The sequence below is a fragment of the Sycon ciliatum genome, chromosome 6 (genome assembly GCF_964019385.1).
Source record: "Sycon ciliatum chromosome 6, ocSycCili1.1, whole genome shotgun sequence".
NCBI classification, from domain to species: Eukaryota; Metazoa; Porifera; class Calcarea; order Leucosolenida; family Sycettidae; genus Sycon; species Sycon ciliatum.
The window spans coordinates 8,595,666-8,611,699 of NC_088648.1; the positions used below are offsets into that span (position 1 = coordinate 8,595,666).

The 16,034-nt window shown below is 48.4% G+C and overlaps 1 protein-coding gene across 3 annotated transcripts in view; it reads left to right on the top strand.

Annotated features, from left to right (window-relative positions):
* Positions 1-16,034, top strand: part of LOC135819285 (tumor susceptibility gene 101 protein-like) — a 42,791-nt gene that overhangs the window by 20,379 nt on the left and 6,378 nt on the right. The window contains exons 1-6 of one of the 3 annotated variants that reach the window (XM_065332463.1): positions 7,360-7,656; positions 10,631-10,715; positions 11,028-11,093; positions 12,575-12,738; positions 14,686-15,289; positions 15,790-15,879. In XM_065332463.1, coding sequence (XP_065188535.1) covers positions 7,606-7,656; positions 10,631-10,715; positions 11,028-11,093; positions 12,575-12,738; positions 14,686-15,289; positions 15,790-15,879 — 1,060 coding nt within the window. In that variant the 5' untranslated portion in view covers positions 7,360-7,605. Of the gene's footprint in view, positions 1-166; positions 252-1,274; positions 1,341-1,739; positions 1,904-3,210; positions 5,413-7,359; positions 7,657-10,630; positions 10,716-11,027; positions 11,094-12,574; positions 12,739-14,685; positions 15,290-15,789; positions 15,880-16,034 lie in introns of those variants that run through there. The other 2 variants (XM_065332462.1, XM_065332461.1) reach the window with 2 other exon arrangements.

Below are 16,034 nucleotides of genomic sequence, written 5' to 3' on the forward strand. Positions count from 1 at the left end.
TGCATGCTTGTGTGCGTATGTGTGTGTGTGTGTGTGTGTGTGTGTGTGTGTGTGTGTGTGTGTGTGTGTGTGCGTATGTGTGTATATGTGCATGTGTGTATATGTGCGTTCATGCGTGCTTGTGTGTACGTGTGTGTATGTGTATATATGTGTGTGTGTATTACAGTATACGTACAAGAGGTTGGTAATGAAGGACCTCATTGCAGTTACGAAGAAGTTCGCTGAGTTGCGTGCGAAACGATCACAGTTCAGTATGTGCCGAGCTAATGTTTCTGCTGGTGTTGCTGGTGCTGCTGCTGCTGCTGCGTGTGTGCGTGCGCACGCGGGCGTGCGTGCGTGTGTGTGTGTGTGTGTGTGTGTGTGTGTGTGTGTGTGTATAATTATGTGTGCAGGTGCGTGCACCGTATGGGTTTTTTGGTGTCCGGAAACCACCTTTTTTCGGGGTATCTTGCCAAAGGAAAAGTGTGCCTACTGGATTGTTTATCGTGCATATTCCCCGTCAGTCGACGAGCAGTTTACAGTACAGTGACTATGTCCTTTTCGAAGTGAGAGAGGGAGAGAGAGAGAGAGAGAGAGAGAGAGAGAGAGAGAGAGAGAGAGAGAGAGAGAGAGAGAGAGAGAGAGAGAAAGAGAGAGGGAGAGAGAGAGAGAGAGAGTGAGAGAGAGAGAGAGAGAGAGAAAGAGAGAGGGAGAGAGAGTTGCTTTGCCTGCAGTTCAAAATACAATATTCTCTCTTTCTTCAGTGGAAAGTCACTACAGAGAGATGTCTCTAGCTCTGGTCCGCTCCTGGATTGGCGATGACGACTTGACGACTCATTGACAGCATGGCGCAGCGCAGGGCACCAAAAGACGAAATAACGAAAACATCGTTCAGTCGGCTAAAAAAAAGGGGGGGGGTTCGTCCGAACCCTGTGGACCCCCCCCCCCCCCCCCCCCCCGGTACGCGCCTCCACATGTTGTAGTCCCGTTCCACTTACCCATAAATGGATAGCGCTCTCTATATACTTTACACTCTCATGAGTTGATTGTTGCATGATTGGTTATCTCTATACATCCCCATGCCATGTACAGATATGCAACCTGGTAGTTCAAGTCGTTCACCTGTATCTTTCATTGTTCTATGTGAATAAACCTTAGAGTGGTTGTCTAGGACTAGTGGAGTGAAGTTGATCTATGAAGTGCAGCGACTAACTTGATGTTCACCCAGGAACATAATTGCACACACCTGCAACGATCCTTCTTTTACTGTCTTTCTCTGCATCATCGGATCGTAGAACAATCCAATGGTCAACGTTGCTACTTGGTGAAGCTCTATGGTACAATACCAGTGCGTTACAAAGGTGAGATTATCACGACATCGCCTCTGTGGCTCTTGCGCTACCTCCTGTTGTGCCGGGGACTGTAGTGGGCTGGTCTTGGCTGATCTGGTTTGAGGGTATGTTTGTGCTGGTGTTCGCCATATTTGCAGTGCATTTGTCTGCCATTCCAATAGGGAGAGGAAAAGGAAAGAAAGATGGATGGACGGATAAATGGATGGGTAGATGGATTCATTTTTTTGTTATATTAAAAAAAACTTCTCTAGTGAAAGTGAGCATACAGTCATCAAGCTTTTCACATTTTTATATAATTATTGTTGTGGGCTGTGCTCATATTAATGTCATGCTGTGATTCTCATGTGTTATTGGGTGTGTGTGTGTACGCGGGTGCGTGCGTGCGCGCGGGTGTGCATGTGTTGACAGGTAATGTGTATAATATTCCAGTGTGTCTATGGCTGGATCATCAACATCCGCACCGTGCACCAATCTGTATGGTGGAACCCAAACAGAATATGCAAGTCAAAACTGGCAAGAATATCGACAGCAAGGGCATGGTGAATCTTCCCTATCTACGTGACTGGATATTTGTAGGTTTCTATGTCTGTCTGTCTGTCTGTCTGTCTGTCTGTCTGTCTGTCTGTCTGTCTGTCTGTCTGTCTGTCTGTCTGTCTGTCTGTTTGTCTGTCAGCGTGCCTGCCTGCATGTCTCTCTCTCTCTCCCCACCCCCTCTCCCTCTCTCCCCTCTCTCTCTCTCTCTCTCTCTCTCTCTCCCTCCCTCCCTCCCTCCCTCCCTCCCTCCCTCCGAGGCTCTCTCTCTCTCTCTCTCTCTCTCTCTCTCTCTCTCTCTCTCTCTCTCTCTCTCCCTCCCTCCCTCCCTCCCTCCCTCCCTCCCTCCGAGGCTCTCTCTCTCTCTCTCTCTCTCTCTCTCTCTCTCTCTCTCTCTCTTTCTCTCTCTCTCCGTCTCTCTCACTCTCTCTTTCCCTCTCTCTGTGCCTCTCTGAATCCCTGTTCCCTGGATCTTTCTCTCTTTGCTATTCTCTCTGTCGTTATCCTTTTTTATCTAAAATTTCTGATACACGTGGTGAATTTTAGGGTGACTCGAAATAGACCCAGAAAACGAAATCCTGATGATAAGCGTACCATTCTTGGGTCCGTACACATTCGTGTGAAGTCTTCAATTACAGGATGGCCATGGTGCCACGTAAGCTTTCAAGGCATAACAGGATTGCACTTGACACGGCTTAGCATATTTGACCATGCATATCATGATTGCTCAGCGTGATTGCATTATCAAAGTGAACAACGTGGAAAGCAGACACAAACACAATGTATGAGAAGCCAATATTTTTTGTCTGTTTCACCAACTAGTACCTAGATGATTATGCATGCGTCCTGGGCACTCAACGTGTCATGCTAAAGTTTGCCTAGTTATATATTTCGATCCGTTCTGTGTGTGGATCACTCTTGTCAGATCATTGTGTTTCACCCACCCACCTCCCATTTCTCATCTCCCATTTACTTTGATAAAGTAAATAAAGGGGTGTTGGCCATGCTCATTTCCGGCTACTCAGGGCTCTCGGTCTTCGTCCCTCGGACGTGACTATCCTCTTGGCTCCGCCAAGATCCTGCTCTCTCCGTAGCCTCTCACTTCGCTGGCCAGCACCCTCCTAACCGCAAGCTGCTGTGTGTTGTAGTTAATGTCTGTGTGTGTGTGCGTGTGTGCGTGTGTGTGCATCATGCATGTGTGTGTGTGTGTGTGTGTGTGTGTGTGTGTGTGTGTGTGTGTGTGTGTGTGTGTGTGTGTGTGTGTATGTGTGTGTGGGGGGGGGGGGGGCGTGTGTGGATGTGTGCATGCCTATTTGCGCATGTGTGTTGTTGTTTACTACTGCTGCAGCCTAACTCCGATATCCTGAACCTGATTCAAGTGATGCAGTTGCAGTTTGAAGAGGAGTGTCCAGTGTACTCACGCCCAGCTGGGGAACCTGCTGCTGCTGCTGTTGCTGCTGTTGCCGGCAACTCCACTGACCGACGATCATCACTGTCTCAACCATCCTGCACACCCCTCGCCAACAGCAGGTCCAGCTCCACTGCGCAGGCTGCAATTCAAAGTAGCTCCTCTTCACAAGTTTCTACCCCGAAGAGACGTGCCAAGGAGGATGCGCAAACCCAGTTGGCAGCTCTTACGGCACGAGTCAGTGCACTCAAGGTTGAGAGGACAGAGCTGACGTCGCGTGTGCAAGTTCTGACATCACGCGTGGACGTGGTTGAAGACGAGAAGGCTGATCTTGCGTCGCTCGTGGCTGCGCTGGAACGCAAGAACACTACGCTTGAAAGAAGGAGCTCTGTACTTGAACGAAAGAGCTCTGCACTTGAAAGCAAGAATGCTGAGCTTGAACGGAAGAGCTCTGCACTTGAGAGCCGGAACGCTGAGCTTGAACGAAAGAACACTTCACTTGAAAGTAAGAGCAGTGAGCTTGAAAGTGCGAACACTATGCTGAAAAATCGGGCCAGTGAGATGCGGCAGGCAGCGTCCGTTCTCTCCAGCTATGCGCATGATCCAGACTACGACACATGTCATAGTGTTGGTCTTGTACCATCGGCCAGGCATCAACAGTATGCTGTGACCACTGTCACTGCATCAGGAAGCCAGCAGGATGATCCGGGCACCGCTGCTGCACAGTTGGGTATTTCCAGACAAGAGTACCGGCTACGCGAGGAGTGCCGTGACAATATCGTCATCCACAATCTACCTGAACACTCGGGTGAAGATCTGCATGACATTTGCGCAGGTCTGTTCAGGATAGACGCTGATCTAATACAGTCTGCAGCACGCCTCGGAAGGCCGCGACAAGAGCCAAAGAGCGCCTCCGGTCGCAAGGCTGCAGCAGCAAGGCTGGTGCGTGTGCAATTTTACAACCAAGACGTCAAAGCTGCTGTGTACAAGATGCGCAACATCAAGCACAGAGGCACTGCCGTCCGCCTCACCCATGACATGACGCCCAAGCAACTCAGCACTCGTAAGCTGTACACCGACCAGTTTCATGCGCTCCGCAAGATCGGCGTACGGTGTTCCCTGCCTTTCGATCGTATCCTGGATGCGAATGGTAAGCCACTTTCTGACAGCGCCATTCAAGAGCTATTGCCAAACGATACCCTCTATGTTGCGTAGTAACGCACGTACTCCGCTGTGTATGTGTACGTGCATGCAGCAGGCAGGCGGGCATGCAAGTGTGTGTGTGTGTGTGTGCGTGCGTGCGTGCGTGTGTGTGTGCATGCACGTGTGTGTGTGTGCGCCCTCGTAAATGGATTCAAGGCGGATTGATGTTCAACAACTCTGTCCCGATGCTATCTGATTCTCTTTCTGTAGATATATAGCTATGTAGCATTGCTATAGTGCTGCACCGTTTCCATGCTGGTCTTGGTAGTTTAATGAATTATGTTGATAGGGAAGGCCCTCCAGACGTTGCCGTCTTGTTACAGGGAATTCCATAGCGCTGTACTGTTTCCATAACTCGGTACTATTCCCATAACTCGGTACCGTTTCCATAGCTGTGTACCGTTTCTCTAGCTGTGTAGCATCTCCCAAGCTCTCTTAATTCCGGTCATTGTCCCCGGTCTGGTTTCACAGATTGAGACGGTTGAGTGCAAGCGATGTTCACAGTCTCCTTGATTCCCTTTTCGTTGCGCATGCTGATGCACATCTAGATCTGCGCGTGATGTACTCTTGTTAGATAGGTACTCGTAACTCATGCGTACTGTACATACATGTAGTAGTAGTAATATATCTACTTCTGTAGCACAATCATGATGACACTGCGCACGCTCTTGTGCAGGGCTTTTTCCCCAATCTACTGCTTACTGGTGCTTGCTGGATGCTAGTGTGTATGGGGATCAGGACACAACACTCCGTATATATGTATATAGCAGGCATTTTTTTTACATCGGTGATGCCTACCTTTACTGCCGCTGGCTGTAAATAAATTATAATTACATATTCGTATCTGCTCTACAACACTTACATTTAGAAGGAGAACACACTTCACGTTCTTCAACAACATTTCGAAATTGCTCAGAATTACAATATGTAATAATTCTACTTTCGAGGCTTCTCTTCGGGTGATATGTACGGCAAGAGCAAGCATGACAAAAAGGTGTAAGTGTCACGGAAACCTACCGCTAAACACGCTAAGCATGAGAAGTGGTGCAGCAACAATAGACAACCAATGGGCAATGGACATCAGTAACGAGTTTGGCTTCTTTCTTCGAATCTTCGCACTAACTGTCACTTGCACCTGTTCGTCATCAGTCTTTCTACATGTATGTGTACGGGTCACCATGGTCACACATCTTATCGTTGTTGCTTTTACTAAGCCGCGTTTTCTTCTTAGCGCACCAAAAAAGTGACCATGGTCTTGAGCAGGGAGTCGTCAAATACCATATTTGACGACTCCCTGGTCTTGAGAAACGTACGTCACGGCTTTTAAAGATTTTCTCTTGCACCCAGTACATGCACACCTCGGCATGAAACAAGGTGGAGGACATCGTGTTCGGAAACAGTGACCTTTCTACAACCATCCACGGTTGGTAGAGCCCCGGCCGGTTGTTAGTTAGACCCAGTTCTGACCCTCTCTATTCTAGGGGAGTTGTATTATACTGACGATACCAGAAGTCTAAAACAACTCCCCCAGAATAGAGAGGGTCAGACCTGGGTCTCACACCGATACGGTTCAGATGGTCGCAACCGACCGCGGCTCTACCAACCATGGATGGTTGTAGAAAGGTCACTGTTTGAGAACACGATGTCCTCCACCTTGTTACATGCTGTCAACCAATAACATGTTTCAACAAAACAAGGTTTATCTATTACCTCAACATGTACAGTAAATCAAGACGGCAAGAGCTCTACTCTTGGTAAAACCTGTCACCATGGTGACAGCGTGTATCGTCCGCCCCAGTTTTTTGTTTGTCCGGCCCTGTACCAAGCGGAATTTCGTATTGGCCGGACACATTTTCATGCACCCCCAAAGTGCATGCAGTGGATCGGACGTGCATCCCGGGCCTGGATCAAGCGGAATCCTGTCTTATCAGGACAGTGTCCGCTGCACCGAGCTAGGGCGTCCGGTTAGGGCAGGTTTTACTGTACGTGCCAGGCGCGTAGCACCGCTGTTGGAGGTGGTACGGGCTGGCCGGAAGAGGGGGCGGGGGATGTCCCCCGGGAAAAATTTGAAATCAGGTCGCCGCTTGAAAATCCTGCATTCTGGGCAGTTTTGGCATTGTGTTAAAAAAAAAGTGGTCCTGCCAAAGCCGGACCGGCCGGAGCGGCTGCTATGCCCCTGTGTGTACTCGATTAGAGACTGCATGGCAGTAAAATACTACATTGTACTACAGACTCAGTTGACTCCATTTATTATTATCATGAGCATACTGGCATTATAGCGAATGTCGTGATACATGTAGTTCCCAGTTTCAGGGTCCACACTGGGACATGAACAACGGTTCGCTACATGTATATCGCGACATTCGTTATACATGTAATGCGAGTTCGCTATACCGTAATAATTATTATTTTATTAGTGGAGTCGACTGAGTCTGTAGTACAATGTACAAGTAGTACTAGTATTTTACTGCCAGTCTCTACAATAATTATTACAGTACATTTCTGTTATAGCGAACTTCGGATACAAAGAACTAATTCTCTTGCACACAAACAAGCCTGTACAGGCTTTGTAGGCTGTAGCTGTGGCAGCGAGTGAGTGTGGGTCTGTGGGACCTACAATACATACATTACATGAGCATCATCATGACTGACTACGGTAGAGTCTACGTCATCATCCATGGCGCATGCATGGCAGCTACAACAAGCTTGCAAGCTACGTAGACTCTACGTACAGTGTAGTTTGTCTTTGTCTTGTCTTTGCTTGTGACATGCGAATGTGCATAGGACTAGGCCATAGGAGTTTCGCAAGTGGTGACTTCATTGCTGAGGTGATGATTGAGCATTTTTACGAAAAATGTATTATGTGGCTGACGGCAAGGCTAGCTAGCTGTTCATGTTTTGAAATACAATCTCAGACTCAGTTTGTTGCATGCAGACTTCAAGGTCGTTTTCTTTCTTGATGAGGATCGATCGTGGCTTTACCCTTCTCAGTGGTACTGTTTGAGTGAAATCCTGAAAAGCACCTCCGTGACACTGAGTGTTTCTGCAGAACGTCTGGCTGCTGTGCGTGTTGAAATAGCAACGAATCTTCTTCTTTGGTGTCGGTGATACCGCGCTGGCATACCCAGGAAGATGCCTAAAGGGAAAGAAGTCGAGACATTCTGCAATGCGAATTTGACTCCGGTACGTGTGGGGGAATATGTATATCTGATATGCCTTGTCCCGCTGCTCGATGATAACCTCCGACCCGTGTCGTTGAGAATACAGTCATGTGGTTTCGCATTTGCTATTTTTTTTCGAAATATTAATTGTGGTCCGTTTCGGATCAATAGCTACATGACCACTGGTTTCTTGATGACGAAACCAATTTGCCATCACGTGCTGAGATGTGGACGGCTCTTGCCTGCATATTACAGCATTTTGCTCCCCGGTGCGTACGTAATCAGACCGAGGAAGAGAACCAGTGTCAGTCTGAACACACGGAACATTTTCGAACATTTCCACACCTGCTTTTTGATGCATTCTCTTCACGTGCAATACAAGCGCATGGACAGGCACAATGAAGTTTTTGACAGCAGAAAATTGAGTAGAATAGCGCACAGAAGAGTACCATTGGTCAGCATAGTTGACAACACTCTTATTGGCGATGGTGCCATCGTGAGAATAAAGAATTCAAACAAACACAGTAAACATAAAGGCGTCAGGGAAAAGTGCAAGCGTGCGGTGTTTCTATACGTAGTGCTAAATCATTGGAGATTTTGAAAGCTGTTTATATTCGCGCCGAAGAGCCTAGCCTTTGCCAGCAGAAACGGATTAAATTGACACTTAGGCTGTTGGGTAGGCCATCAACAACTCGTTAGTTATGTCCACCGGTCGCCCCTTGTTGTCGCAATACATCGCACGCTTGTTAAGTGTCTTCATGCTTGCACCTTTTCGTCATTCCTTCTACGTGTACGAGTGTGTATGAGGTTGCACATTTTACTGTGTCGTTTCTGGCACTCCTCGTTGCACTGGTTGCATCAAGTCTCTGCCGTATAAAATTCCTGGTGCTTGTTCGATTTCTTGTTGCCTGTATTCGATCTGGTGAGAAGGCATGGCACGTTGCTATGGAAACTTTAGAAAGTGTTGCTACAGCACAGTGTGCTGAGAAACTGGAAGGTCATTCTCTTCCCAGTGTGAATGCTATTTTGTATCCTAGAAAACTAAATACAGTGAGACCTCGCTTAACCGCACACATCCGTTTTGCACAAAAATATCCGGATAGGCGAGGGAACCGGATAACCGAACACTGGTTATGTTGGATGCATCACGTATGCTGTAAATCTGCAACCAGCTAGTTTCTTCCGGATGGCGAGGGATCCGGATAGAAGAGGACTGGATAAGCGAGGTCTGGCTGTACATACGTACAGTCAAACCTCATTAGGATGAACACTGATAAGGCGAACGTTCCATTAGTACGAACTAGGGCCAATCCTATGGTTGGCCAGGCATCATATCCAGTCAAAATTATTCGTTTACGGCGAACTTTCGCGAAAACGAACTAATTTCAAACGTGATTTGAACAAAATCAGCGCGTAGTACGAACTTTCCGTCCACGTGCGTGCGCTGGCTGTGATTTTCCCCGATAGTCGAGGCCTCTTGTATGGGTAAAACAAATTGACAGCATGTTACAAGGCGGATGACATGCTGTCATGAATTCTTCGCACATTGTACTTACCTGTTGCTGTCTTGTGCTATGAATTAATGCTTTACATGTGTCACAACATGCACCTTCACATAAATACAATCCATATGATATTATGCATATCGATTTTTTGTCAGATCTGGATAAGAAGAACTCCGGATAAGACAAACAAACTTATTCAAACTTATTCAGTTCCTTGAAGTTAGTCCGAACGAGGGTTTTTTTCAAGGGAAGGTTCCAAGGGCAGAGTCGAACCCAACACCCTGTCTTTCCTGGACAGTGTGTGCTGTTGATAGTAGTGCATTTGAATATGCCCGCCCAGCTGTAGGCGGACAGCTGGTCAGTCTGGACTTAGTGGATACAGTGGTCCCTCTATAATCCGGCAGCATTTGTGCCACGGAAATCTGCTGGATTAGGGAGGGTGCTGGATTAACAAATCGGATTTACTGCTACAATGGTTTTCTGAAACTGTTGTGGTCTTTTGTATCTATTCGAAGTGGCTTATGCGAACACTTTTGGCTGGTTTGCATGATTTGCGTGCCCATTAATGCAGCTGCAGGCCATGCTGATGTCTACGCGAACAAGCACATAATAATAAATAAATGTGCATGAAGAGGACATTTTGGCTACTGGAAATTGTGCTGGTTTATAAAGTGCCGGATTAAAGAGGGACGACTGTACTGTGATTCTGGCAAAATCTGTACTTGTTTGCAGACTACCACAGGATCACACACGTTGAACATGGCCAGAACGGCTTATGTGAATGAACCAGTAATCAGCTGGGGATCGCGCGCACGCACACACACACACACACACACACACACACACACACACACACACACACACACACACACCTGCACACACACACACGCGCACACACACGCGCCCGCGCGCGCGCACACACACACACACACACACACACGCGTGCGCACACACACACACGCGCGCACACACCCACACACATGCACCTGCACACACACACACACCTGCACACACACACATGACCTGCACACACACACACACACACACACACGTACGTACACATGTCCCAGCTTTACTACATGTACATGTACTGTTGTGTAGGTGTGACAGAGCAGAGTTCAGATTAACTCTCCTGTGCCCTGACGTTCATCAAAACCCAGTTTCATGCCCCCCCCCCCCCTTGATTTGCCAAGACGCAAGAAGATAGAAGATATGCACTCAGACCTCAGTCTATCTCTTTCCCTTGCTAACCAGCAGATGATTAGTTGGAGCAGATTTGCTTCAAACATGTGGGGTGTGACGTAAAACTTTTACGGGTTTCCGCTATCCAGCCGCTTTTGTCCGTCTGGTTGTTCTCATTGAAACTAATGCGTTCCCGTGTGTGCGTGTGTGTGTTTGTGTGTGTGTTTGTGTGTGTGTGTGTGTGTGTGTGTGTGTGTGTGTGTGTGTGTGTGTGGTGTGTGTATGTATGCGTACATGTGTGTATTACAGTATGCGCACAAGGAGTTGGTGAAGAAGGACATCATAGCCGTTGTCAAAAATTTCAATGAGCTGGATATCAGCCGAGGACAGTTCTGTACGTATCGTGCTGCTGCTACTGCTGCTAAAATGTGTTTTATTGAACACGCAAAGCAATGATGATATGAATACAGGGATAGCAAAGAATTCAAAAAGAGAACAGCAAAATTGGTTGCTGCTGCTATTGCTACTGCTGTTGCTACTGCTGTTGCTACTGCTGTTGCTACTGCTACTTCTGCTGTTACTGGTGATGGTGATGGTGCTGCTGCTTTATGTGTGTGTGTGTGTGTTTGTGTGTGTGCGCGTGTGTGTGTTTGTATTGGTGGGTACACACACACACCTGCACCGGTGTTTGTGCGTATGATTGTAGATGAGTCCAATGGTCAATGTCGTGACTTGGTGAAGCTACACGGTACAATACCAGTGCATTACAAAGGTGAGATTATCATGACATCGCACCTGTGGCTCTTGCGCTGCCTCCTGTTGCGCCAGGGACTGTAGTGATCTGGTCTGGTTCGAGGGTATGTTTGTGCTGGTGGTCGCCATATTTACAGTGCATTTGTATGACATTCTAATAGGGAGAGGAAAAGAAATAGGTAGATAGAGAGACAACGGGTTAAGCAAAGCAACCAATACGGCAATGATTGACTGAGCACCGAAGTTCGCCCTTCAAATTTCTTTCTGCACCCTGCATACGAGGAGCTACACGTGCCAAACATCTACTTGAAGTACTAGCAGCCAAGCTGGGTATTTCCCCGGTGACATGGCTCATGGACTATAGCCTACATATTGTTTGCTTGAACAGCGCGAGCCTTTCCCAGTTTGAACGGCCGATCTGCGTTGAGTACCGTATACAAGTACATGTATTCTCTATTGTAAGCGCAGGTCTCCATCACTAGCGCAGTCCCTAATACTAGCGCACTGCATTATAAGAGGACCTTTCGAAACTTTATATCACAGCACTTCTAATAGAGATTAGATATACCGTAAAGTCGCGGATAAAAGCCGGGCTTATAAGCACATAAGCCGCTTTCTGCATCAGGCTTTAATGCAAACCAGGCTTGTATGCAAACCATGCTTATATGCACCACTGATATTTTTGCCACGCGTAGATCTCCCACTGACTACCGGTATGGCGGCAGTTTTACTATGCACCGTACATAGCGCATACACTCTTGACCTACCCGATCTGCGCTTGCATAGAAGCCAGGCTTCTACGCGCGACAGGCTTATATGCATTTGACCCGTTTTATTTTCAGGCTTCTATTCGCGATGTGCTTGTATGTAAACCCGGCTTTTATCCGCGACTTTACGGTATACGGTATGAGTGCTGATTAGAAAGATATTGCTGTCCTGTGTTGAATGTGGTGAGTATGTAACTGGTGCTATGGGTCTGCGCGCAGCGTGCTGCAGCCGTTGTCATGACGTATCTTGATTGCTTCATGCCATGCACGCGTTGCCTAAAATCCACTGTTTCTCGTACCAGCACACTCAGTTTTTTCTTGATTCGCCCAAGTAGTACAGATGCGATCTATTGATTTGGGTACATGAACTTCTATTCTGTACGATTGTTTAATACCACAGGGGAAGCTCTTCAGACTTTTCTCGTTTCCACCTTTCCCTCGCTAATGGAAGTGTGCTGTTTGATTTTTTCTGCACTGTGCGAATGAAGCTGCATGATGTAATGAAGGAGTGTGTCGCACATCTGGCACCTTGAAAGAAAACTTTTAAGTTTTCTTTGCGCAACTGTCATTAAAATGACAGTTGCATATTCTTGTTTACGAACTCTTGTGTTTGTTAGTGAAAGTGGTCCTTCTACACGCACGGCAGTTGAGCTTTACGTGTTGGTGTGTGCGGTGCTCATACTCTCAACTTTGTTGTGATTCTCATTTCTTGTGTGTGTGTGTGTGTTGACAGGTAATGTGTATCATATTCCTGTGTGTCTATGGCTGGATCATCAACATCCGCACCGTGCACCAATCTGTATGGTGGAACCTACTCAGACTATGCACGTCAAGCCCGGCAAACATGTCGACAGCAATGGCATGTGCTATCTGCCGTATCTACATGAGTGGAGATACGTAGGTTTACACGTGTGTCGACTGTCTCTGTCTCTGCCTCTCTCTCCCTGCTGTCTCTGTATATGTGTGCATGCGTGCGTCTCTCTCTCTTTCTCTCTGTCTCTCTCGTTTTCTTGCTCCCACACCCTCCCGTCTTTATTAACCCTTTACCGGCAGCCCCATACTTGAATGCGTCAACGTTGACGCATTCGACAGGCATACAAAACCATGCCTGGCATGACGGGAAGCATCAGCCCACGGGGATTTCCCGTGGCCCTCAAACAGCCTAGGTATGATCCTATCGGTAGCTGAAGAGATCCACGCGTGTCCCATTTGATTTCATTGAGAACTGCGCGATCGAAAACTTACGGAAATACACGCGCGCCGACAATGCCGTCCGCCTCCGTCAAAACATCGTCGGGTGCATTTTCTCTTGCGCAGTGAGTTCCTTTCGTCCTCGGATGACTTCTCCGACGACGACCTAGCAGTCATTCGCTCTGGGACCGACGACAGATAGATAAATACTTCGTTCCAGCCGCCGATGCAAGCGAATTTCAAATTACGGAGCGGTGCGCACGCCAAGTAAATGCTCACGCAAATATGGGGAGCGCCAGCCGCTGAAGACGATGTCGTCGTGATGTAACTGTAAGAATCTGATGGTGCTTGTGGTGGGGAAGCCATGGAGAGCGATTCCCGTGTCGACAGTCTCCCAGAGACGGAATTTTAGCCCATCGACTTTCTACGTACCTGAGTGACGGCAGCGCAGCGCGGCTTGCGTACGACCTTACGGAGCTTTCCGACAGCGATTCTGGGGCGATGCTGCTCTCATTTGCGAGCGAGGCATGGCCACTGAAGTTTGTGATGGCTATGGCGTTTGTTTCCGCTCCGAAGTCGACTTGTTTTGGCAGTATCATGTCAATGTCGGAACTCTGACGATTTGCATGTGTACAATTTCCGTGTTTAGACGTAGAGGTGCCAATTTAGCAGCGTATGTGTGTGGTATCAGAAAATAAATTTTTCCATGGTCAAGAAGTAGTACTAGACTTCCAATAAAACATAACTTGCACATACAAAATGTGGCCTCGTTGTGAGTTATTGGTATCGTTCTAAATGTTATGGATTTCATATACAAAAGTAACTTGCCGGTAAAGGGTTAAGTTGCTGTTTTCGTTTTCTGCAACTGTCCACACCTATACTGGCACCACTCACACAGCAAGTTGATCACCGGCGTTGTGAACATGATCACGCTCATGCATAGATTGACAGCATACTAGTACTGCTTGCGTAGGGGGTCTGTCCTTCTGTGCTCTCGCATACCGGCCTGATGATTACGAAAAGCCGAATTGTCGTAGTAAGACGGGCAAGAGTTTCTTGTATGATGTCGTTGCAAATTAGTGGAAGTGAGTTGCGTTCTCCCAGTGTCTTTTAAAATCCACATTACAACAAACTATACAATTGTGGACTCGGATGGAGAACCAAGGCTACATTTATAGAAAAGAGAAGGACCAAGGAACTACAAGTTGCGCTATAATGTCCACTAACACCACCAGCAGCTACAAAACAATCGATCTGCTGGTGGTGTTAGTGGACATTATAGCGTAACTTCTAGTTCCTTGGTCCTTTTCTTTTCTATACAATTGTGTTTGGAAACACAAACCAACTCAGGAGGTTTGGCTTGTGCCACGCCACCACCATGTGTGAGATCCCCCGGTGGCAGATACGACAGTGAGGGTGAAGTAGTAAATCTCACAACCAGTGGCCGACAAAGGGGTGAACACCTCGCCATCTGCACTACAGCCCCTTACGGCCATCCATAAGCAGCTCTCAAAGGCAATATCCATGCACTGACTTGTGTGCGTGTGTGTGTGTGTGTGTGTGTGTGTGTGTGTGTGTGTGTGTGTGTGTGTGTGCGCGTGTGTGTGTGCATGCCAACGTGCGCATGTGTGTTGTTGTTTGGTACTGCTGCAGCCTAACTCCGATATCCTGAACCTGATTCAAGTGATGCAGTTGCAGTTTGGAGAGGAGTGTCCAGTGTTCTCACGCCCAGCTGGTGCCCCTGCTGCTACTGTTGCCGGCGGCCGGCCCACAGCTCAACCTGCCCAGCCATCTTATCCACCTAGACCAGGTGGGGCGCCCTATCAACCGCCAGCAGTCGGTGGATTCCCCAGCGGCGGGTACGGGGGCATGCCCCTGCCGGGTCAGCCCCGTCCCGGTCCGCCTGGCCAGCCCTATAACGGGGCCCGTGGTCCCCAGCCCCCGTACCCGGCCCAGGGTGGCGGCGGCGGTGGTGGTGGCTACCCGCAGTCACCCTACCAGGCTGGGCCCAACGCCACGCCGTACCCGTCCACCGGTCCCGCCCCGTACCCGAACAGCAGCAGCAGTAGCAGCACCCCGTACCCCACCCCAGGCCCTGCCCGACCCCCACAGCCCGGGTACCCGGGTGGGTTTGGACCTGGCCAGCAAGCACCGTACCCGGGCTCCTCTCAGCCGTACCCAGGTGGACCCGCACCACCGTACCCTGGTGCAAATTCGTCTTCATCTAATACTCCCTACCCATCCACATGCTCAACAGGTGAGTTTAATTAGAGTTTGCGATCTTTTACACTTGTGGTTTTGCAGCCACTAACTGAGGTGTGATGAGCCCATAGTGGAGTCATATTTTCAAGTCCACCCGTAGGTTGGGGGTTTGGGGGTTGTGAGCCGTTGGGCGGTTCCATAGCTATTTGAGTCATCTTTCCAAGATTTCTTCTGAATCGCTCTCTCTCTCCTCTCCCAAGGGGAGACCCAAGTGGCCAGTTTATGCCAGTGAGCTAGTACCGTGTGCGCGTGCTTGTGTGTGTGTGTGTGTGTGTGCATGTGCGTGCGTGCACGCACGTGTTTGTGTGTGTGTGTCGGCGCGCACCTGCACGCACATGTACAATGGTGCTTCTGATGTTGTTGTGTTGTGTTGTTGTGTGTTAACAATCTTGCTGTGTTGTGTGTGTGTGTGTGTGTGTGTGTGTGTGTGTGTGTGTGTGTGTGTGTGTGTGTGTGTGTGTGTGTGTGTGTGTGTGTGTGTGCGTGCGTGAACAGGGCCGAGTAATATGTATAGCACCTACCCACCACCTGGCCAAGCTAGCTCTCACAGTGGCGGACCAACGTCTACAGCATCGCATCACAACTGTATGTGCTGGTTCAGTGTGTGTCTGTGTTATTGGCTGTGTGTGTGTGTGTGTCTGTGGTATTGGTTTAGTGTGTGTGTGTTTGTGTGTGTGTGTGTGTGTGTGTGTGTGTGTGTGTGTGTGTGTGTGTGTGGTGTGTGTGTCCCATATGGTGTC